Source organism: Onychostoma macrolepis, chromosome 17, assembly GCF_012432095.1.
Source record: "Onychostoma macrolepis isolate SWU-2019 chromosome 17, ASM1243209v1, whole genome shotgun sequence".
In the NCBI taxonomy this organism is placed as follows: Eukaryota; Metazoa; Chordata; class Actinopteri; order Cypriniformes; family Cyprinidae; genus Onychostoma; species Onychostoma macrolepis.
The window spans coordinates 21,695,353-21,719,216 of NC_081171.1; the positions used below are offsets into that span (position 1 = coordinate 21,695,353).

Sequence of the window (23,864 nt, forward strand, 5' to 3'; positions counted from 1 at the left end):
ATAGCACATCTTTAAAATCCCATATTGTCGACTGAATAATCAGTAGGACATGTCCCTCAGTGTATATGGTGGGTACAATATTTGTAATATCTGGAAATTAACTTTATTTTTTATTCAAATACTGCATACAGCAAGAAATAGGCTAGAAAGTGAGAAGCAACATAGATTGTTTAATTAGGTGAGAGCACAAAAAATGAAATGCTACGTTGTAACATTTTGTTTATTATTTATGACAATCTACAATGGGAGCTGTGAGAATATGTGCATCTTGGTTTCTGTGGCTATGTGATGTGTCTGTGATATAGGCCCCACTATGACATCAAGCAAGGGTGAGATTTCTAAGCCGCTGTATGAGGTCAGAATGGTAGGGGTGAAAGGTCAATCCATCCACTTCCAGTCCAAGGTTTGCTGTTTTACCGCTGCGGACGCCATATTTCACCAAAATGTGGAGCATCTCTTCCTCCTGTTTTACAAATAGAAGCACCACATCAAGTCATTTTTGTCTTTGCAGCTGGATTGTGTCTCTTCAATCTTTGGTAATGTATTCAGCGGTAATGGTCTTTTATTTTAAGCCACATGTGGGAGTGAGAATTTTAAAAACAGGAAAAGTGTTATTAAAGCGTCAATCCGTAGCGGCCACTGAGAAGAAACAACATGATGGACACAGAGAATATTTAGGCTAACAGAAAGGAATGTGAATACAGGGTTAACGGGCTGGTTCCAGCCGTTGTGGCTGTGGTAATTATAATGTACACTGGCAGAGGTTCTGAAGTGGTCTGCAGTTCACCGCAAATATAAAAATGGCCAGTGTTGACTGGAAGCAGCACTGTGAAGCGCCTGCAAGTTTTATACCAGTGGATTTCCACTGAAAATAAAATGGGATACAAAGTTAACAGTATGAGGTGATATTATGAGGTGCTTAAATTCTTCCAGAGACACCCTTAAGCCGCAATACAATACAATACGTTTTTTTTAAAAAGAACAGACGTTTTAATGTAATGTAGGACTGAACTTAGCCATCAATTATTTTTTGATAATACTGTGGGTTAGGGTTAGGGTTAGATATACCTTGGCTACAGTGGGCAGGCAGGCCGTCCACAGGCTCTGTTGATCAGGTGTGGGTGACAGACCCAAACCACTGTGGCGGTACCGCCAGTGTATTGGGCAGAGATTGAGAACAAACAGAGCACAGGCGACAGCATAGCCACCCCAGTTGGACACTCCTACACAGGAAGCGGACGTTAGGTATGCTAAGAATAGTTCATGGTACACTATCATTGTGGTGCAAATACAAGCTTTTGTAGAAACCAAAATAATATACATTCTTCCAATCAAAAAGTCTGGAATAATTAAGATTTTTTAAAAAGAAGTCTCTTATGTTCACCAAGGCTACACTTACTGTATTTGATCAAAGTATAAATAAAAACAGTAATATTGTGAAATATTATTACAATTTAATGTAACTGTTCTATTTTAATATGTTAAAATGATATTTAGTAATTTTCAGAAGCCATTAAGCTAGCATTTTTCACAATATACTACCATTCAAAAGTTTGGGGTAAGATTTAAAACGAGAAAAGAGACATTAATACTGTTACTCAGCAAGGATGCAATAAATTGATCAAAGATGACAGTAAATACATTTTAATGTTAATAAAAATTTCAAATAAATGGTGTTCATCGAACTATATATTCATCAAAAAATCCTGAAATTAATGTATAATGTATGATAGAAATATTAAGCAGAACATTTACAACATTAATATTGTATTATGATCTATTATTAATTACTAAAGACCAAATCAGCATTACAATGATTTCTGAAAGATTATGCGACACTGAAGAAAATTAAATAAATTAAATACATTTTTATTAAATAAATGCAGCTGTGGTGAGAATAAGAGAATTAAATAAATAAAAAACCGAATACTCCAAAATTTTGACCAAAAGTGTATTCCAATTGTAAAATGCTAAAATAAATAGCACACATACATGAAAATAAATAAAATTGCATTAATAAAAGTTATTTGCATTGTTTTGCATTGTTTTGTATTAGTTTAGCGGAAAATATTCAGAGTTACACACAGTACAAGACCTTTTAACTGTAAATGTGACATGCTAAACAGTCCCAACAGTCTCTAAATAGTTTTTTGTTGTTGTTGTTAATCAATAAACCTTAACTTGTATTTAATCTGAAACATTAATTTATATAGTATCTAAATGCACTACTATTCAAAAAGTGCATTTGACATCTTGGCAAGAAATTAGAATTCAAGATATTCTTATTATTATTCTCAGCATTACATTCTTTTGTGTCTAAATGTCGTAAAACATATTTTATATATATATATATTTATTTATTTATTTTTTTTTATTATTTATTTATTTAGAACAAGTAGTTGCAATGTGAAACTTAGTACCACTGGGACCACATAGGTTGTGTTTAGGTGCAACGTGCTATTTTTGCCCAGCTAGCAGGAAGCATGTAGGCACATTATGTGGTCTCTGTGTGACTTACCTGCTGTGATGGCAAAATCAGCAGCCACGTCACACGCAATCAGATTTCCATTAGGCATGTATGCTTTAACTGCTGCTTTGACTTTGCCCATACCAAGCTCATTACCTCCATCCCCGATCCCTGTACACACACATACACACACACAATTAATCCAGTTCCAAAGAGGTGACAGATCTCATTAAACCGCTCCCTGGTGCCAACCAAACTTATTGTTAATTGGAACAAAGTTGGAGCTTCAAGCATTGTGATCGTTAAAAGAGATAAGGACATTGACTACATCAGAGAGGGTTTGGATAAAGCCACAATCAAAATATACTTCTATTTTTATTACACAGTAACATTTGCTAGTGTAAGTTAATCACAGTGGTTTGGAGCATTGAAGCTCTGGCTTTGTTACCTGTGGTAGTGATGCCCGCAATTGTGCTGGCAGTGGTGAAGAGGTCATCTATTGGGTCGACTAAATGCTTGATGTTCACCCCCCTCATGTTGTAGTAATTCCCGTCGAAAGCCCGGCCGCTGCGCTCTATTGCCACCAAGTGGTCAAACCTTTTTAGTATACATAATTTCAGTTAAATATGGTAAACAAGACATGGGCTGTGTTTGGAATAGCATACTAGTCTTCATACTGTGGCACAATGTGTACATTTTCTGAATGCATAAAACTCATGGATGACCTGCACCTTGCATTTCTAGTTATGTAACGAATTACATAATATTAACAGTCATTTTAACATCTCTTTCTTTGAATGAAGGAACAATTCAGAGTCAGTAAAAGTTAAGCTCAATTGACAGCATTTGTGATATAAATGTTGAACTATTTTCCATATCTATCATTATCTTTAAAGAAATATAGTGCGGCACTTACAATGGAAATGAATGGAGCCTATACTCACTATTTCAATAGTTTAGCGACAATCTCTGTTCGATTGATTTTAGTGTGACAAACACTTAATCTTTTCTGTGTAAAGTAGTATCCAATTTTACAGTTTCGTTGTAGTGGTTACATAACATGTAAAGCCCTAGAATGACTGTAAAACTGACAAGAGCTGCATAATTAGTGTAAGTGATTTTATAAAACTATAAGCTTCACATTGCTTTTATTATTAAAAAGATGGGACAAGTCAATATGATTTTTTTTTTTGTGGTAATCATTATTATGCCACAAATGCTGTTGATTGAGATTAAGATGTATTTAATCCGTAATATTCCTTTAATAATGCAGTAAGTGAGGAATAATGCACAGTCATGATCACAAAATAAACCTTAACATCACCCTGAAATTAGTTATTTTATGATAATCATTGGCTGACTGTTCATTATCCCTCTGTTTATACAGCTAACAACCAAATAATTACATAAATGGGCATGAAATATTGATTTGAGATGGAAAAGAGAAACCAGAAACATGAAACTACCAACGATCAGTTATGCAGTTTAGCAGCCATTATATAAAGTTACATTACGGGGCCGTTGAATGCTTGAATCTGATTGGCTGACGAATATTCTAAGGTGTGCAATTATTTTCAGGGAAACACAGCAGAAAAAATTAAATAAAAAAGGCACTATACCGTATGTATTTTTCCATTGACGCCATTTTCTGCCATATTCTATCACACGTGATCTTAATAACGACCAACGCTGAGTCACAATTCGCATAGTATTTGTCTTAAATAGTATTCGAAATTAAAATTAGTGTGTCTCAAATCATATGTTAAAATGAGTATCTCGGGCAGTTTACTATATCCATTGAAATTTTTAATTGCGGATTCATGCACACTCGAATGGCTAATATTAGCCACAACCCATTGCGCGTTGGACGCAGATTTGATTAGAACTACAAACACAAATAAAAAGTGGATATGCGAGACTGACGGTGAAGTAGAGATGCTTAGATAAAGGGATTTGCGTAATAATACCTGACCTGATTAAAAACAAATACCGTATTGACCCGAATATAAGACGATGTTTTTTCCCTTGGAAATACATCTGAAAAAACGCGTTCGTCTTATATTCAGGGTCTAGACTTTGACATGTCAATAATACACCCACAACAATAGGTGGCGCCAAAAACGCATAAAACGAGTGTGCCATGAAATATGTAATGTGTGTTGCAAAGATCGCGAATGAAAACAAATGAAAAAGAAAAGCTTACAGCAGCATGATCATGACTGTATGTTAGCCTGATGGGACCAAACTTCCTCTGTAAGTGATTTTAAAACATAAGACAGTACCCAGATTTGAAGAAGACTACAATAAGATTTCACGTCTACTGATAATAACATTTTGGTAGGCTACTATGAGTTGCATAGCCTAATTGTTATATAATTCAGATGGGCTACCTGTTATTTCAATGGTATATCAAAATTTTCATGTCATTGTTGGTACATTTTACCAGTATTTACCATACTTTCAAAACAAAAATTAGAATTGGAAAAATATGCAATATGAAAATAATAAATGTGTTTTACAGAGAGAGAAAAAAAAAAAAGATTTGGTTTTCAAAAAGCCTTTTTCCAACAGGTACATCTGGAAAAAGGGGGGTCGTCTTATATTCGGGACAATACGGTAATAATAATTATTAAATGGTATCTGTATTATATTTGCATATATGGTTTAAGATTAATGTGCCTCTTTGTTTTTCTCCAATACGATAGGTAAATGAAATGACTCAATTATGATGAAATAGTATGTCGCTAAGCTGGTCTACTATTCTGCTACATACTCAAAAGTATGTACTTTTTCTTCTTAAATTATATACTTTTAGGGCATAATGAGTAAGTAGGCGAATTGGGATGCAGCACAAGAGATAGCAGTGGAAAATGAGATTGAACCACATTACACCTGGGCTTAGTGGGATCTCCATCACGGCACAGGAAGTGAAGTGCTGAGTCAGGGCCATTACTCTGGAAACTTATTACTGGCACTGCAGTCTTTATCACACCTGTTCGTGAACAAACACACACACATTCAGAAATCACGGTACAGTAAGACCCTGTCCTAACCAGACATAACAAGTCTGCCCCCTAAAATGTTAATTTGCATGTCGCTTTATCACGTCTGGCTAGCATAACCGAAGAATATCTCAAAAACACTAAATTAGCAATGATGGAGGCACCTTTCTGCACAGCATCCCGCATGATGTGCTGATTCATCTCCAAAGCGCGCCCATCCGTCACGATGACCACCTCTTTGCGGAGTGCTTGAAGCATAGCTGCCATGGCGATGGCCCCAGGCGGGCCATCAGTCTCTTCAGGGGGGTTGTGCATGTAGTGTGTGGGGAAGCCAGTGGTGATGAGAACAGAGGAGGAATGGGACAGCGAGAGACAGGCCTTTAGGAGCTCATCCTGCAAGAACAGGGCCCGGATACCTCTTGAACCTGCACACAAACCACAGAGTTACTACCGTATGTGTTTTAAAGTCATGAACTAGCAACAGATCTTTTCCTCCTTATTGTAACACGTGAGTGTAATGGATTATTGAAAAAGAAAAAAAGAAAAAGTAGGATGGGGACTTGGTTCTATGCATCGGTTGTTGAGATGCAGGCACTGCGTGAGTGGAGAATAAATGATTGGAGAACTCCTGCATGTGTCACGCAGAGAGAAGTCTTTTGTTTTCGCTGGAAGGTACAATTATGACATTTTGTTTAAACATTACATTAAAAAAAACTTCACAACGGCAGACAGTAATACCAAAAAAGAATTTGTACACTTGGGCCACACTTAATGTATAAATGTCAATAATGGTGCACTCAACAGCACAACTACTAAACAAAAATGGCTATGTTGTCGTGGACGTGCACTAACACCTAGTGGTGTGGATGTAGCATTACACAAATATTTTGAGTTTACAATGTCAGTGCGCACATTCATGTTTCCATGATATTATTTGGAAGTAGCTTTTATGGTATCTAGTAAATATTGTCACCAATAAGATTTGAGATTATTTTTCTTTTAAAATATATCCCAGGCCATATTCAGATTTAAGAAAAAGATTGATGGTGAAAGTATTATTTATTTTTCTGGTGTAATTTTAAGGTTTTATTAAGGGAGATTTCTGGAGCGGACATTATTTTGGAAAATAATATCATCTTATTTTTATGACAAACCTTTAGAAAAGAATATTTGTTTTATTCTTAATTAATTCATTATTTTTAGTGCTGTCAAAAGATTAATCGCGATTGATCGCACCCCAAATAAAAGTTTTTGTTTACACAATATGTGTGTACTGTGAATACTTATGTATATGTAGAGACACACACATACAGAATATATTTATTTTGGAAATATTTACATGCATTTACATGTTTATATTTATATTAATATAATTTAAATTATACATAAATATATTTTTCTTAAATATATGTATGCATGCATGTGTGTGTATTTATATGTACATAATAAATATACACACTCATATACTGTGTAAACAAAAACTTTTATTTTGGATGCGATTAATCGTTTGACAGCACTAACGTCTGGAACAGAACAGCATCCAGAAAGTTTTTCAGACTTTTGTATTTGGTTTGGAATTAATGATGTTTTTTTTTTAAATGTATTTTCTGTTTTCTATTTTATGAAAATAAAAAAAAATTATACTGAGATGTTTTTCAAATTATCTTCTTTTATGTTAGGCCATTTTAGCCTAAACATTTAAAACAATAGTTTTAAATGATCTTTTGGGGGTACTTTCACAGCCATATTTAGTTTGCAATAATTAAAATCACAGCACCCTGTAATTAATTAGATTAAATATTTTAATCGACTGACAGCCCTTATTTAAATACTTTTTGGGGGGTCAAAATTGTGTTGCCTCATACCTGGGTCTTCAACAACAAGCTCCTCAATTGCTCGAATTTGTTGAACAGCTCTTTTGCTAGCGATACTGTAATGCTGAGGATTCTGGGAAATGCAGAAAATCAAATGGCATTGTGCTGGCTCAAGAGTGAGGGGCGAAATAGTTTCTGCCTTTTGATCGGTGATGAACATGCAGCCAGGAGAGTGTGTGAACGCCAGAAAGGGCTCTGCAACATAAAAAAAAAAAAAACAAGAAGTCAACATGCAGTTCTTCTCCTACACACTGCATAAAAATTATCGGTGTATGACGCACAAAATGACATTAAAGAAACAAAACCTCAAGTGTGCTGAAAACCCAGTGACAATAAATCTACTCCACTAGCAGCACCAAACAGTGCAACTACATTTTTAGTTTTTGGAGAAACCTTACTGCAGCTCTGTACAGCTTCAACACCAGTGACCCCACAGGCCCAGAACACAGGCACGTCACCGGGACACTCCTTCACTGGGTCCCCATAGTCTGGTTGTGACAAGTCCTGGATACCCAGCAGCTCTGTAAGAGAATCAAGGGTGTTTACGAGATGTTTAAAGAGGAGTTCATTTTTCCACCTCCAAGCCCCTTAAATGTTAACAGTTGGAATATGTTTAGACATGTTTTGATCAGACACATGCAGTTAAGTATTACAGATGGGCTCTTAGGAGCAAATTCCACCATTAGTCATATCCTCCATGAACCTGCTTGGTATTTACAATGGTCCCAAAAAGTATTTGGACACATAAAAATGTATTCTTGGATAACAGTATATCTAAGAGCAGTTGAGTTCTTAGCCATCTTCAAGAAACGGCTAAAAACACATCTCGTCCATCTTTATTTGACCCTCTAACTCTAGCATTCTCCATTCTAATTCTATTTTATCTATCTGTCGTCTTTGTATCTATCTGACCCTCATTTGTAAGTCGCTCTGGATAAAAGCATCTGCTAAATGACTAAATGTAAATGTAAAAGGCATTGTTTTTATTGTTAACTTAAATGATTAAAAATCATTTTCATTACAGTATTTTGGGCAGAAGCGATGGTTTAAAGTTAAAATGCCTTAATGACAGATGTTTCTTACAAACACACAGCTGTTCAATTCACAAGATATCAATTAATGCAGTCGAGAGGATTATTGTAATGTTTTTATCAGCTGTTTGGACTCTCATTCTGACGGCACCCATTCACTGCAGAGGATCCATTGGTGAGTAATGGTCATGTAATGGTAAATATCTCCAAATCTGTTCTGATAGGGAAACAAACTCATCTACATCTCAGATGGCCATTTTCAGCAAATTTTCATTTTTGGGTGAATTATTCCTTTAAATGCAAAAGCCAAAATAAAATAAAACAGACGAAAAACAAACTTATTTTATTTCAGTTAGTTCCCAAGGAAATGTTTATAATTTTAAGTACTATAATTACTAAAACTTAAAATAAATAAATACATCTAAATAGAAAATGACAAAAGTATCTAACAAAATCACTGAAACTAAAATGAAAACTGAAAGTAGAAAAATTCTAAATAAGTTAATTCAAAATATAATAGCACTATAATAGCATATAAACAATACAAAAATACAACTAATCAAATCAAAAAAAATATAGCACAAACATTTTTCAAGCAAAAAGGTTTTATTTTTTTAAAGCACTTTATTTATATGGATAAAACAATAGATATACTATTACAAATAAATAAACTGACTAACTGTTAATGTGAGGGGAACTGACAAACTGATGTATTGAAAATCACCTTAAGATCATTAAAAAGTTGTATATGATTAGTGAAAAACTTATTTTTTTTAATAAATAAGGACATACTAGGGTCTCCAATATGGACGGGGCCTCCATGTGCCAGTGGGATCATGTGTGTGCTTTGAGCCGCAGCGTCCAGCTTGTCTTCTGGTACAGGTCTCATGGTCACCACCATCGGACAGTGAAACTGACCTGCTCTAATACAAGCTACTGAGGTCTGCAAAAACAAAGCAAAACAAAACAAAAACAGGCATAAGCACTCTCAACTAAAGGAGTTTCCTTTTGGTCATTTTTTCAATTTCAAAACAGGGAAAACATCTGACACAAGCAAAATCAAGTAATAAGCTGTAGGTGCTACTGCACATGGACGTAATCACAGGCCCGAGGTGTTTACTGACCTTGTACATGCTGACATTTTTACCCTGTTCCACATTTCTCACTGGAACCCCAGCGGCCTTCAAGGCTGATTCAAAACCAAAACTACAGCCAAGGTAGAATGTAACCATGTCCTGAAGTTGAGGAGTGTAAGAGGACAAACTAGCGACCTTCTTCATGAGCACACCGTTCTCAAACACACAGTACTCTGGACAGTCCTCTCTGAGAGAAAGACAGGACAATGCACAAGTGAGGTATAATAATTTTTTAACAATTGGAAAGTCAATGGCTACTGTCAACAGAGGAAAGAAACTCATAAAGGTTTGGAACAATATGAGGGTGAGTAAATGACGACAGAATTTTTATTTTTGGGTGAACTATCCCTTTAAAGGTTGTCCAGCCCTTTTTTTCCCTTGTCCATCTCTGGGTGTAATTATTAAATGGCAAGATCTTAAAAGATTAATTTTTTACAGCTGTCTGTGACTAAAGATAATCTGTAAAGGAACAGCCTCCTATTAAACAGGATTTTATTTGATTTTCTCACCACCTATTCACTGAACAGATAGTAAATAAAATAAAATAAAATGTGTTGGGCAGGGTTTCATTTCTGTTAGTGAACACTTTGGTGTGAAGATACCTGATGTCAGATCCTGTGGCGAGGGGGCAGCTCCATTCTCCACATTTGCTCCTGTACAGCAGCGGTAGGGGACTGCTGTTAGCTCGGCAAAACGCTTCAAAGTCATCAGCAAGATCCTTGCGCAAGATCACCACATTAGCCTGTTGATATCCTGTCAGTAAACAAAGAGTGGTATTCTCTGTGAGATCCTGCAGCCGTCTCCATGCTTGCGGACTTAAATAAAATCTTAAAAAATGTTTTACAGATTAAGGATATACAATTTGGTATGTAAAATTAAAAAAAAAAAATTTGGATCCAATTCTAGTCTTCAACAATCCCCTAAAAAGATCCTATTGGAACAACGAACTGAAGTTTCAGCATTCAGTTTATACTGAATACCAAAGTCTGAAAGAGTGAAGGTTCACAGTGTCACATGTTATTTCTGAGGCTGTGCACTATATGCAGGAAGTTCTGGCACAAATGATTTAAATGATTCATTTCTTCTACTTCATTTACAGAAAGTGAATACTGTAAATTCAGTCAATGCACTCACTGATCAATATACTGCATAATTAGAATTCTCAGTTTGAAAGTTAATAAAACATGAATCCATCAGTATAAATCATATTCTTCTGTCAAGTTGGAATGTGCTTGGCTCAAGCAATAATAAAGTCTTAACATCAACATAAGATTTACTGTGCATTTACTAAACATACCATGGCATCTAATCATAATTTCACCCTTCGTACCTGCAGCGATACCAGAGGTGTTCTTAATATCCCGACTCTGCAGCCGAATAATGCTCCGCAGAGCCCTGGGAGACAGACCCTCTGACTGCCACATGCTAAATCCTGCGCTTTATGACAGCCTGACACTTTAAAGTCCAGCTGGTTAATGATTTTAAGCTGATGTAACTCACTGTTGTAAACGTTAATGCGTGATGGTGCATACTAACTAAAACCAAACCACTTGTAAATCATACCTGGCTTCATCTTTGCTCGGGTGCTGTACTTCAGTCCTTTTAGTCGAACAGCACGACGGGGAACGTTTGTCGCACATTTCAACAGCCCTGTAGGAAACACTGTCACAGGTTACTGATCTGGAAATTTCAGAGACTGAAAAACAGATTTCAAAGTCAAAAACAGCCATATGTTTGTGTATGCATATAGGGCCTATGCAGAGAGAGAGCGAGAGAGAAGGAATGGAAAAGTTTTTTGTTGACATTAACTTTTTTCTTTTGCAACATCAAGATTTTAGGTTCTAATTTACATCGGGAACACCAGGGATGAATACAAGGTTTTTGAGTCCATGCATAATATTGTTTTCCCTGTGGGTTTTGTATGGTAGGATCATTTTTGTGCACTAAACTTAGATTTTTTTCTATAGTTGAGTGAACAAGCACACAAAATAAAACCATAATAGCATACAATGAGGCAAGAAAACTAACTATAATAAAGGTACACTGTAACCAAAATGTTGAACTGTGTTCATAAGTCAAGCTGTCAATTTTCATAACTGCAATTTGTCAAATCTGTGTTTTAAGTTTTATAATTCTATAATTTAAAATTGATTAAATAATGACTTTTATTAGTCAAAACAATGGTTTGATATTTTTGTATATTACTCTCTTTTACATGTTTTACAGTTTCATGAACTGTTTTGCATTTCATATTTTAGGCCTACTGCCAAAATTCTACTTTAAAGTATATAATTGGCCGTTTAATGGCAGGTACCACTGTGACAACTTAACTTGCCCCATAAAAAGTGACATGTTCCACTATCGACTTTGTGTTCAAACAACAGTAACTTTTTCCTGAACAATAACTGAATTGTAACACATAGGCCCGGTTTCCAGTGGTGGAGGTAACGAATTACAACTACTCACGTTACTGTAATTGAGTAGTTTTTTCGGGTACTTGTACTTTTTTGAGTATATTTTTAAAGCTGTACTTTTACTTGTACTTAAGTACAAATTAAGCAAAATAATCTACTTCATTACTTTTAAAATCATAGCTCGTTACTGAGTACGCCCACAATTTGAATTGATATTCAGACCTTTCACGAAACTTCAGTAGCCAATAAAGATATCCGATCGTAAACGGACCAATAAAAGCCCTGATATCTGAACCGGGTCCCGGGAAAAGCCGCCGCTGCAGCAGGTGAAGATCTGATCGGACAGTGAGGGAGCACAGCGTGATTTATGGACTCAAAGTTTGGAGAAACAAACTACATGGTAGCGTTATCATAAATATCTATATTTTGATATCGATATTTAACTATCTGACACGGTTCCATTACTCATTCTCCACAGTATCTACCGTATATACACCGATACACATCCTCTCAGACAGCGAGTTTGACAGCATCAGCCTCCTGTCAGTTACAGAGTCTGAATATCCGCGCGGGATTGCAGGTATTACGCATAGTTTGAATCATTTCCACGCAAATGTGGCGAGCGCTTTATTGTAACATGAGAACAGTCATGTAGTCACAGAAAACTGGATGCGAGCTTTCAAATAGGCCTAATTTATACAAATGAACTGCTTGTCCTCTCACTGTGATATTGTGCGCAGACTGTGTGCTATCGCGATCTCTCAGTGCTTTTAAAGTAGAAATTATTTCTCTTTGCTCCTGGATTAAACTTTGTCGAAAGTTATCAACCATTCAGAATAGATCCACGCCTGACCGATGGAAATGCTACTGGAGATTTTATTGTCTGTACGTGAAATGCACCAGAAAGTCTTCCAACAATCAAAGATTGTTTAATTTTTTAATTTCTTTACAATGTAAGTTTATGCTAGAAATGTTTTGGAATGGGATATTTGTCTGATTTGTACATATAAATATCCTAGTCTGCCTAACTACATTGTACAGACATTATAGTTCAAAGCCATCTGATGCTCCATTCATCTATCCTAAATAAATAGGCCTAAAATATATGGCTCTTAAATCACTGCTCATAAAAAATTAATGTTGTCATATTTCGAATACCTCAACTGAATTGAGGTCATTTGTTTTATAATTTTATTACTGACTGTACTTGTCATTTTTTTTTGTAAATTCAATTCAGTTTGAAATCAAATTTGAAATCAAGCATCCTTGTGTTGTAAGCTTTTGCAACAAAGTTACGCTATTTTAAAGACACAAATACACAGAATGAGCAAATGTTTAAGATTAAAATTTTTGTAATGGTAATTGATCAATATTTATGTGCATGTACATGTAGGCCTATATTAAAAGCTGTTCATCATATAAAGTGAATGTGTCTTTTTAGAAGACTTGGATTAAACCAGTTTCAAAGCTTGAAATAATGATTGCCTTGAAAAAATGGATGGACAATTTTTATTTTTAAATATTAAAAAATCTATATGGCAGTATACAGTATGTTGTAGTTTTGCCAATGGTATTGAAAATGATTAGTTGTCATGAAATCAAAATTACCCTACTTACTTTTTAATGCACATTACTAGTCTTGTGGTGAACAATTAAACCGTGCAATACACTGGGAAAAAAATTGTCTGCAGTCGTAATCTTTAATCAAAAACTGAAAAATTTGCTTCTGCTCTGGAATGGCGTTCTCGCTCTGATGACGTCAGTTTGATGGCTTGGGGAGAATCCTCTTGTTAAGTCATGACGCAAGGACCGCTTTTTCTGGGCCTCTACTTATTTCACTTGAGAATACTATCTCAACAACCATTTATAAGCACTATTTAATTAATATTACATATTTAAGCTAAGCATTTAAAAATTTGCTGTGCACATTAGTCTCCGTGCTCACAGTGTCCCAGACACTAATATTTTAGTTGAATCTCTGTCTGGCCATCTGGGATTTCAGTATGGAAATAAAGGTTAGGGTTATAATTTTTCAGTATTCCATGACATCGTGGGTGTATATTAGCACAGTTTGTTGTTTTCTTGGTGCGTCTGGCAGAGCGTTAGGACCCAGAATTGGTGAAGCGTGATGTCAGACGTAACAAACAGATATTCTTAACCACTCCTATCCAACCGTGAATCTGCTATGAGCAAGAGGTGGAGTATTCAATATCCAATATTTAATTTCAGTCAATAAGATAAGTGGATTTTGTTCAAAGTAGCTATTATCCAGATAGATCTTTGATATGAATGAATTTTTTTTTTCATGAAATATCACCAGCTAAAAAGTAACTAGTACTCAGAGTAGTTTTTGAGACGAGTACTTTGTACTTTTACTTAAGTACTGTTTTGGCACCAGTACTTTTACTTGTAATTGAGTATTATTTCAGCAATGTAACAGTACTTGTACTTGAGTACAAATTTTCAGTACTCTTTCCACCACTGCCGGTTTCACAGACAGGGTTTAGACTAAACCAGGATTAGACCATAGTTCAATTAGGACATTTAAGTAATTTTTATAAACATGCTTAGAAAAAAAACATTACTGAGGTGCATCTCGAGACAAAACAAATATATTTTAAGATCAGTCAGTGCAAGTTTATTTCAGTTGAACAGCTCAGATTTACATTTTAGTCTAGGACTAGGCTTAAACCTTGTCTGTGAAACCGTGGGACTGTGTATTAAATGTGCAGTAAGCAGTGTGACAACTAACCCCGGTCTCAGCTATGTAGAACTGTGCAACAGTGAAAGCAGCCTATTGCTGTAACTGTCAACATTACGTTTTTAAACAATTGAGTGATACACATTCATTTTTATCCCCCGTCATTAAAACTCTTCAATAATTATACAAGCATTAGAAAAAATAGTTGACATGTCACGCCATCTCCGTTATGTCGCCAGCACTCTTGCTACAGGTAAAGCATGCATTTCACAATGCAAAACTATAAAAGTATAACTGTAGTGCAACAAATAGCGGAAAACATATGTTTTAGAAGCGCACTGTCACTTCCGTGATTGCCTCTTAAAAACAAACACAACGCGACCTGCATGCTTGCATACAAAGTAGTTATCTTTTCGCTACCAATTCCGATTTGGCGACATAACGACGTTAACTTAAGTATTTATAAAACTTACCCATCTTTATTCATCAGAAGCGACTGCAGAAGGGCAACAACGATTCCATTTTAGAAGAAAACACAAAATGGCTAAAACTGCAGTTACTGGCTTTACACATGCGGGGGCGCTAAAAACCCACTCAATGACCAAATGCAAGACAGACACCCAAGAAACACATTTATAAACTGTATAATTTAATTGTTTTCTCCATACAATACTCGTATGCTTCATATATTGTTGTTCATATTTTTTTTAGATTATTGCTTTACAGTAAAATGCATTGGTTGGATACATCCATTGCTTGCAAGACAATACATTCAAGTTACACACCAACATCTTGTGTTGAAAATCATTAAATCTGTACCTTACAAAAGGTGTCCTATATACCGTTCCATTCACAGTGCAGCAGGTCACTCGTGGAGCAGTTGCGCATGTATCTGTGCATGTGTGTGTTTAATAAATCAAGACACTGCATGAGAAGTTCTCATACTCTTGTGCATATTCATGCGTGGCAGAGTCATTTGAAGCATTTTCCTTTAAGTTTTCGCCTTCTGAAGAGCCATACAACAGAGAGTGCATATAAGTCTATTCATGTAAGAGTGCTATACAACTGGCAACAAAGACATCCTCCTGTCTGAAGTGACCCGATGAAACATTAATCAATTAAACCACTCCGGAGGTCCGAAGTTTATAAAATACAATTAAATGTCAAAAAAATACTCATCTCAGTTCAAATATAACGGTAACATTTACATCAAGCATGGCACAAATAACCTGCAACAAAGTAAAGGATAGTGTGCTGACAAATAGATTCAAATAAATCTAGTATATGAATACACTGTCTATTGCACTGGCAAAAGAGATTTCCCAAAACAACCAGGGAGAAACTAACAGAGAATAGAATCTGGCACCAAAGAATTCATTTAATGCTGGAAAAAACACTAACTATTTAACGTGGCAACCAGCATAGGAATAGCTTTAGAAGCTCATCCGACAGTCTGTGTATGGTGTGTCTATTTCAGCTGAATAATGTAATCATACAGATCACCACTGAGTAACACCACAGAACAAAGAACGAAAGCGAATCATCACATGACACCACCGTCATTCCGCACAGCACATAGAGCCACAAGAAACTAAAGTCGACATTCTACAGAATGGCAATTATGTGATGTAAGATTAGATGACAGAATCTGCATGCATGTGTTACAGCGGTGGGCGACATCAGCAGCTTTCACAAACGTGGCTCATCTATGAAAATATAATCTCCGTACTTGGCCCTCACCGACTGAGATTGCATATATCATATATAATGTGTACATCAAATACTGCAACACCTGTCTTTTTGCACAGACAACAGCAACAGCACTTCCTAGCACTTAACAACGACAGCTTCTACGACTGACAAAAGACACAAAGACACGCTTGTTCCCCTATGATCAAGTTCAGATCTCCTGAGCCCACTAGCAGCTGAGTGAATCGGGGTCCTGTAGCTGCCATTTATGGATGAATCTCAGGAAACCTGTCGAGGTCAAGTTCAGGTCATATTGCACCACAAAAACAAAGAAATAAGTTCATTATTTTATGCTTAAATAGAAAAGGAAGTCTCCAAGACCATTATAATTTAGATTTTTGTATTGTGGCATCACGGTAAGTGCATTTTCTACCTCAAACATCATTACCGTAATTTTCATTACTGCAACGAAAAAAAAAAAAAAAAAAATCTCATTACCACAATAGGAAAAAAGCAAAAAAATAAAAAAAACAATTATGGCAACGCAAAAACCTAATTTAAATTAAACATTATTTAAATGTACACCTCAATTCTCATTACAGTAATTTTCATTACTGCAAAATAAAAATAAATAAAAATCATACAATCAAAACATTTCCATGGCCGCGTAACAAAATCTTAATCCTATTACTGTAATGCAAAAAATATTACGGCAATTAAATATAATTATGGTAATTTTAAATTTATGCTAATTTAAATATATTTTATTACAGTATGCACAAATTACAGTATGAAGTCTGCATGTATTACAACAGTGAGAATCCAGGGTTGAAAATGTGCTTAAATTTTATGAAAATAAATGTTGCAATGCAGAGAAACATTTAAAAGGTCTTTAAACTTCTTTGTCTTTAAACACAATCTAATTTATTTTTCTTTTGATTTTGGGATGAAATATGACCTGGGTACAGTTTCTTGAGATTCATCCTTGTAGGAACATTGACATGAGCTCACAAAGCTTTTGCCCTGCTTTAAAAATGGCTTCTTTGTGTCAAATCATGCATTACAGACAAACGGTAATAAATATCCAGAGAGGGAGGTTAGGGATACATTGGAAATAAAGAAAAAGTGGCCGCTTTGGTCACATATGTAAATTCACCCTCACCTCCCATCATCTGTAAGGAAGCACTGGTTCAAACAGGATCAGTAATGTTATATTTACATATAAACAAACAAAAACAAAAAATCTTCGATTTGTAGCATGTTTGCAAAATCCAGGATCTCTGTTTGTGATGTAATCAGTATGTGTTTGCCACAGTTGTCAGTCATCGTCCATACTGCGAAACGAGTAAAGAGTGGTCCTGAGGGTCGTCTGCTCTGGTCTGAACGAGAGGTGAGGAGCAGCTTTTGATGTGTGCTTTATGATTGGCTCCATTCACTGGTTAATGCAGATTTGAAATAATAAAGGGGAAACCAAAACGTGTCCAATTTTAGAGCTTCTTTTTCCATGTGTTAGAAGCTGGTCCACTTGCTGACCTCTCCGATGGGCACCTGCCAGAAGCTCTCAGCAGGAAATATATGGCCCAGCTCATAAGGATTTCATAACAGCTTGCCCCCTGCCGCACGATCCATACAGAAAATGCTTCACATCTGCTATGCGTCTTGTTTCCACAGTTTTCTTGTGTGTAACGAGCTTCGAGAATCGCTTACTTGCCCGAGGGCAGTCATTTCATGTCAGTTCCATCTTTTTATTGCACCACATCAAGGACGTACTTTCATTTTTCCATTCCGGAGGAAATAAATTAATATGATGTAGATGTTTTATGCCACATATAAAGTGCATTATGTTCATGTTCATGTCATACGTTGTCTCAAGGGAAGAGAAATTAGAAAATGTAGATTGCTAATGCATACAGGAATGAGCAGCATTCTTTGTGTGCAGTTTGTGATGTAAGTGTACACTTTGAATCCTTCTGCTCTGAACAAGATATTTACGGGCTGCATTGTGATTGTCCAAGGTTCAGAAGTGGAAGAATATCCAGTTATAAAGAGAGCTGCCAAGGAGAATTTAATTTCCTGGAATTGATGGAGAAAGTTGCGAGTCAACGGTCTTCTGGGAAATGCAGTTCTTCCATCTGAGCCACAGTGGTTTGAATGTGCAGTGGGAGACAGTGGTTTTCTTCAACAGTAGGGAGTTTAAAGAGAGAGGAAACCGTGGAATCATTGGTGATTTTGGTTGCAGGTTTATCCCGGAGGTATTTTGGTTCAAAGCCCATGGAAATCATCTAGCCTAGACACTTTCTTGGCACATGGGCAGGTTGACAAAAGTGAAGACATTGTATTCGATCAAGATAGAAAAGCAGAGGAAGATGGCATACAGAACAAGCACGTATATGCCCAGCTTAAAGTCCAACCTCCACTTGTTCACATGGATCCCCAGCACCTGAAAGTGGACAAACAAAATCATTCGTAGGAAGCCAGAGAAAATAATCTTCTATACACTGTATGGACACCTAAAAAATCGTAATCTCTAGCTTCTGCACATTCACGAGAGAGCGGTGTTCCAGTCGGTGAGAATATGCTAGTCTCATGAGAACCAAGTTTTGTTTACAGCAAATGAAAACCAGTCTCCTCTTGGCTTATTTCAAAATCCTCTGACATTTGACTTTACAAATCCTAATTCTGTACTTCTAATTCATGACCGGTGTGTTTGTGTTTTTTTTTTGCTCTCGACAACACTTCCTCGTTCATCATTTCCACATTCGTCACCACGGTCACCTCCGTTCTACGTCATCTGCTGGAATGCCACTCTCGTGAATGCATATACGAGTTTATAAAGTTTTAAATATGGATATTTTTCTTACACAAACACATTGATTCGCTTCAGAAGGCCTTTATTAACCCCCCAGAGGTGTGTAGAGCACTTTTTATGATGGATGGATGCATTTTATTGGACTATTGAATATCAGCCCTCATTCACTGCCATTATAAAGCTTGGAAGAACCAGGACATTTTCCGATTTTTTTCGAAGAAAGTAGGGTAATCATGGGGTAATTTTTGGCTGAACTATCCCTTTAAGAAGGGATGAAAAAAATTTGATTTTCCACTTTATTGTGGTCTTCATTTGAATATTGATTTTTAAAAAAAAAACCAAGATCGATCTTGTTTAATTCTACTCTATACTTGCATTCAGTTGCTGTTTAATAATGTATTTGTAAAGAGCTTCTAATCCTGCAGACGCTGCTGCATTGTACTCCGCTACATATTTGGACTAGAGATCAACCTATATATATATATATATATATATATATATATATATATATATATATCAGTTTGAGCGATGAATGTTATTAGAGTATAACAATAATGTGAGAGCACATGGATAAATTATATATACATGCCATTTAAAAAAATATATTAAATTTTTTTTTTCCCTCTCTCCCTTTCTTGTTTTGTAAATTGATATATAAATATTACATTTATATGAAATATCCAATATATATTTATCCAATAAATATTTGCACATTTCATATGACAAAACAATTTTTTACAATTTTAAGTCATTATTAATTTTTGACCTATAAAACATACTTTTTCCAACATGAACGTTTTTCTTCATATTATTGATTGTGTGAAAAAAAAAAAAAAACTAATTGGCCGATCAATCTGTTATCTGCCTGATTTTCCACCTTGGTTACTGTTAATTAAATTAATATTTCAGTAATGTACCAGGAGCCGGTTCTTTTGGAAATCAGGCTACACTGGATTGGATTAACATAAACTTTTAATTAAATGTTTAAAAAGCAGTTAGAAGTTTGAATCAGTCTGAAACACTGCCCTGTATAAATTAAAAGAGAAAGAATTTATACGTTTGTATGCAAGCAAAATATAACCAAACCAAATCTATATACACTCAGCTATTGAATTTTTGTAGACGTTTTGTCTTCAGTGGAATTAGAGGTTCTAACGAAAACTAAAAAGGGGTGTCCATGTATTGTATTTCTGAAGTGAATTGTCCTTTACATTTACTCACAGTTAAAGCCACCGAACCCAGCAGCAGAACAACGGAGTAGACCAATCCTTTACTGTTGATTTTAACCTAAATAGAAAACAAAAAAAGAAAGGTAATTTTACGGCCTTTGTGGAATTGTGTGCGTGTATGTTTGAGGAGTGAAAGACAGATACCACAGAGCCGTAGTTGACAGCCATTGTCTGGATGCCCCAGGGAACGCCGAGTCCAACCAGGATATCAAAGACGTTACTGCCAATCGTGTTGGAGACAGCCATGTCCCCCAGGCCTGAGCACACAGACACAAAGCAGGAAAGTCAGCTCAACATGGATGAAAGATAAGCGAAGGTAGAAAAACCAAGAAAATTAAACAAAGGAGAGCTCTACCTTGTCGTGCGACAATAAGACTGGCTATGCAGTCAGGAACACTGGTGCCAGCAGCCAGGAAAGTTATACCCATAATGACATCTGGGATTCCAAGTGTGTATCCAGCGATTGTGACCTGCACAAAGCAACCCACATGAATGAGCTTCAATGAAATGCTTATAGGAATAGTGATGTAACATGCCTGCAAGCAAAATGACCTAAAATAATCAAAATTCAAAAGAAATCGTGTCAAAACAAAGACGATTTTCAAACTGGCGTCCAAGGACCCCCAGGAGCTGCTAGGGGGCTAATAGAAAGATTTTACAAAATTTACTATGGCAGTCACAGTTAAGATTCAAGATTTTAAATATTGCATTAACACAATTCATTAAGTATATTTAATAAATTGAATAACGCAAGAGGAAAAAGACATGAAAAATGCTTACATACACAAAAGATACTGAAACTCACCATCCACACCATGACGTAGGAGAAGATGGCGATCCACACCGTAGAGAGGAAGAAGGACAGCATGAAGAAGCGCTCCCACCGTGGTTTGGCACAATTGGGTATGGTGAAGAACAGCAACACCAAAATGGGCCAGGAAATGAAAAACTTCACTTTATCCATAGCACCCCCTACAGTCACATGGCACAGCAAATCAGTAATCAGCCCTCCAAAAAAAGTCTTCTCTTTACGGCATTCAGTTGACCATCCGATCCTAGCTCATAGCTCAGATGAAAGCAGAGCTCACAAGAAAACACATGAGAAATGCCCATGCAGTGCATAATATTAAGGCTACGGAAGAGGATTAGGGCCAAGCAATATTAAAAAAATAAAACCATCTTGAGATTAAAGTCATTATAATACGAGATTAAACTCATTAAATTTCGAGAATGAAGTCCTTATGTTTCGAGATAAAACCCGTTAAATTTTATAATAAAGTCATTAAATTCTGAGAAAAAAGTAGAGAATAAACACACTCGTGTCATTCATTTCATCTCATTGGACAGAGTCAAATAGTTTCAGCAGTGGCTATAGGTTGGAGAGTAATGCGCACGGATGTAGCATGTGAAGCGATTGACTAGGGTTCGAAACTGTATTTAGCCAAACTCGCTTTTCTTCCTTTTCTCATCACATCACATCGGAAAAGTGAAAATAAATTGCTTAACGAGTGTTTATAAGGCACTCCAAACACAGGCAATGAATAAATAAAGACAAATCTCAACAAAACGAGAGATCCATAACAAAAGTGATCCCTTTATCATGTATTTTTCTCACAATAGTTTTACTCTGAACTGACTGAACAATGCATTGCACTCACACACACTGTGTTCTTGTGGTACCAAGCATATTTACAATCAATCAATCAATCAATACAGACCAAAAAATAAGCAAACAAGTAAATAAATATTTAAAAACACTGTGAATGTGACGAATGTGATTTCATTGTGGGCAGGACTTAAAGGTGCAATAGGTGATTGTCTTTAGAAACATTTTTTTGTTATGCAGGTTGAAAGTCTCTTCACATCCCGATAGCAGTCATTAAATTAAACAGTCTAAATGTATTTATCTGTTTTTGACCAAGAAATGTTCGTCCAATCAAAACGCTCGTTCTGAGCATTTTGATTGGCTTTCCTACCTGCCTGTCAACATATGTATTTGCATACCTCTGCGCACCCGGTTTGTGCAGACAGGATACGTCATCAGCGCGTTCACGTAAGCTATGCACGCAGACAGAGCGAGAATGGCAGGCAAACATCAACAACCTGACCTTCCTTCCTGGTATTGTTGTACTTTTACTAACTGTGCTATAAAGTTGTCTCACTGGTGAATGACATATGATGTATTGAAGTAATGTTGTCTCTGATCGTATATGCGTTCAGGGGGCGTGGCTTTGGACAGCGATTTGGAGGGAGGGAGGGTGGGATGTACGCTTTCAGTGCAATCAGGCTAAAGTTAACATTTTCCAAGATCTCCTACTGCACCTTTAATTATACTCATGACTGACCAAAACAGATTAACATGGAAGTTAGTTTTCCTTTTTTGTACAGCCTTATGCTTACCAAGGCTATATTTATATGATCAAAAATACAGTAAAATTAGACATTTTAAAATATTATTACAATTTAAAATAGCTTTCTATTTTAATATAAATTAACATGTAATTTATTCCTGTGGTGACAAATATTGAAAAACATTCAAATATGCTGATTTGGTTCTCAAGAAACATTTCTTATCATTATCAATATTGTGTTGCATAATATGTCATAATTGGAAACGGTGCAAAATTTTTCAGGATGCATGATAAATAAAGTTCAAAAGCATTTATTTGAACTAGAAGTCTTCTGTAATTCTTCTGTATTGCAAGTCTTTAAATGTCATTTTGAAAAAAAAAAACACGCAAAAATATTTTAATATATAATTACTTCCATTACTTACAAGAATTCAGATCTAGATATCCCAATTTTAAAATACCCTGATATTTCCATTTTTAATATCACCACAGTGACCTTGCTGGTTAGTACACAGTGTAGGGACCATGTGAATACATCCAGTATACTATGACTTCAGATGCACTGATGTCACTACATGCGGTTAAATAGCCAACGTGTTAATGTGTGAGAAAGTGAAACCGCCTCACCAGGCAAGACGAAGGGAGATGACAGCTCACTCTCCGGCTCCTCAGTGAGTTTGTCCTCCGCTACGTTGCCATTTTCTATGGTGTCAGCTTTCTTTTCAGCCACCAACACTGCATCCACCCCATTGGCCATCTTCACCAGCCGCTGCTGCTGTATGAGGGGCAGCGAGCAAAAACTGCTTTATAATTCACTCTTACCCACTTCCTCACAAACCCACACTTTTCCAAGCTAATTTTCCCCCACTAGTATGATGCACATTTTCTGAAACACTTGGGTGTTAGAAATGGCATGAGAGTGAGTAAATAAGGACTTTTTTTTTTTTTTTTCATTTCTGGGTGTTCTATCCCTTAAAATATTATATTGACGAGACTGGCAACCTTTTGTGTCAAAGTACTAAGGTTAACACCATTCCCAGCCTCAATTCCCTTAACTAGCTGACATGTCACCATCAAATTCCTCAGCAGTCTTTGTAGCAGGGGTTTGAATTTCTAACACAATTCTTTGAACGCCAGTGTGTGGATATTTATAGAAACAGT

At 36.0% G+C, this 23,864-nt stretch overlaps 2 protein-coding genes and 1 long non-coding RNA gene across 7 annotated transcripts in view; 1 reads left to right on the forward strand and 2 right to left on the reverse strand.

Annotated features, from left to right (window-relative positions):
* Positions 1 to 150: 150 nt before the first annotated feature.
* On the reverse strand, positions 151 to 15,167 carry dglucy (D-glutamate cyclase). Of its 2 annotated transcripts, XM_058748964.1 has the most exons (13): positions 15,099 to 15,167; positions 11,074 to 11,160; positions 10,113 to 10,263; positions 9,499 to 9,697; positions 9,167 to 9,317; positions 7,742 to 7,864; positions 7,335 to 7,538; positions 5,634 to 5,894; positions 5,360 to 5,459; positions 2,916 to 3,064; positions 2,519 to 2,638; positions 1,069 to 1,223; positions 151 to 463 (listed from the first exon to the last, which is right to left on the reverse strand). In XM_058748964.1, the coding sequence occupies exons 1-13, from the start codon at positions 15,100 to 15,102 to the stop codon at positions 320 to 322; spliced, it is 1,848 nt and encodes a 615-aa protein (XP_058604947.1). In that variant the 5' UTR covers positions 15,103 to 15,167; the 3' UTR covers positions 151 to 319. The 2 variants fall into 2 exon arrangements, with proteins under 2 accessions (XP_058604947.1, XP_058604946.1); XM_058748963.1 differs by lacking the exons at positions 11,074 to 11,160; positions 15,099 to 15,167 and adding an exon at positions 10,841 to 10,978.
* Positions 11,858 to 23,864, forward strand: part of LOC131523007 (uncharacterized) — a 72,200-nt gene continuing 60,193 nt past the window's right edge. The window contains exons 1-2 of the long non-coding RNA XR_009266692.1: positions 11,858 to 12,324; positions 12,403 to 12,504. This is a non-coding gene — a long non-coding RNA (uncharacterized LOC131523007). The remainder of the gene's footprint in view (positions 12,325 to 12,402; positions 12,505 to 23,864) is intronic.
* The window catches only part of slc24a4a (solute carrier family 24 member 4a), a 41,637-nt gene continuing 33,022 nt past the window's right edge, over positions 15,250 to 23,864 (reverse strand). For 3 of the 4 annotated variants that reach the window (XM_058748959.1, XM_058748960.1, XM_058748962.1), the window contains 6 exons: positions 23,331 to 23,478; positions 21,158 to 21,324; positions 20,708 to 20,822; positions 20,497 to 20,609; positions 20,345 to 20,410; positions 15,250 to 18,754 (listed from right to left, as the gene is read on the reverse strand). In XM_058748959.1, the coding sequence (XP_058604942.1) occupies positions 18,602 to 18,754; positions 20,345 to 20,410; positions 20,497 to 20,609; positions 20,708 to 20,822; positions 21,158 to 21,324; positions 23,331 to 23,478 (762 nt within the window). In that variant the 3' untranslated portion in view covers positions 15,250 to 18,601. The remainder of the gene's footprint in view (positions 18,755 to 20,344; positions 20,411 to 20,496; positions 20,610 to 20,707; positions 20,823 to 21,157; positions 21,325 to 23,330; positions 23,479 to 23,864) is intronic. The other variant, XM_058748961.1, reaches the window with a different exon arrangement.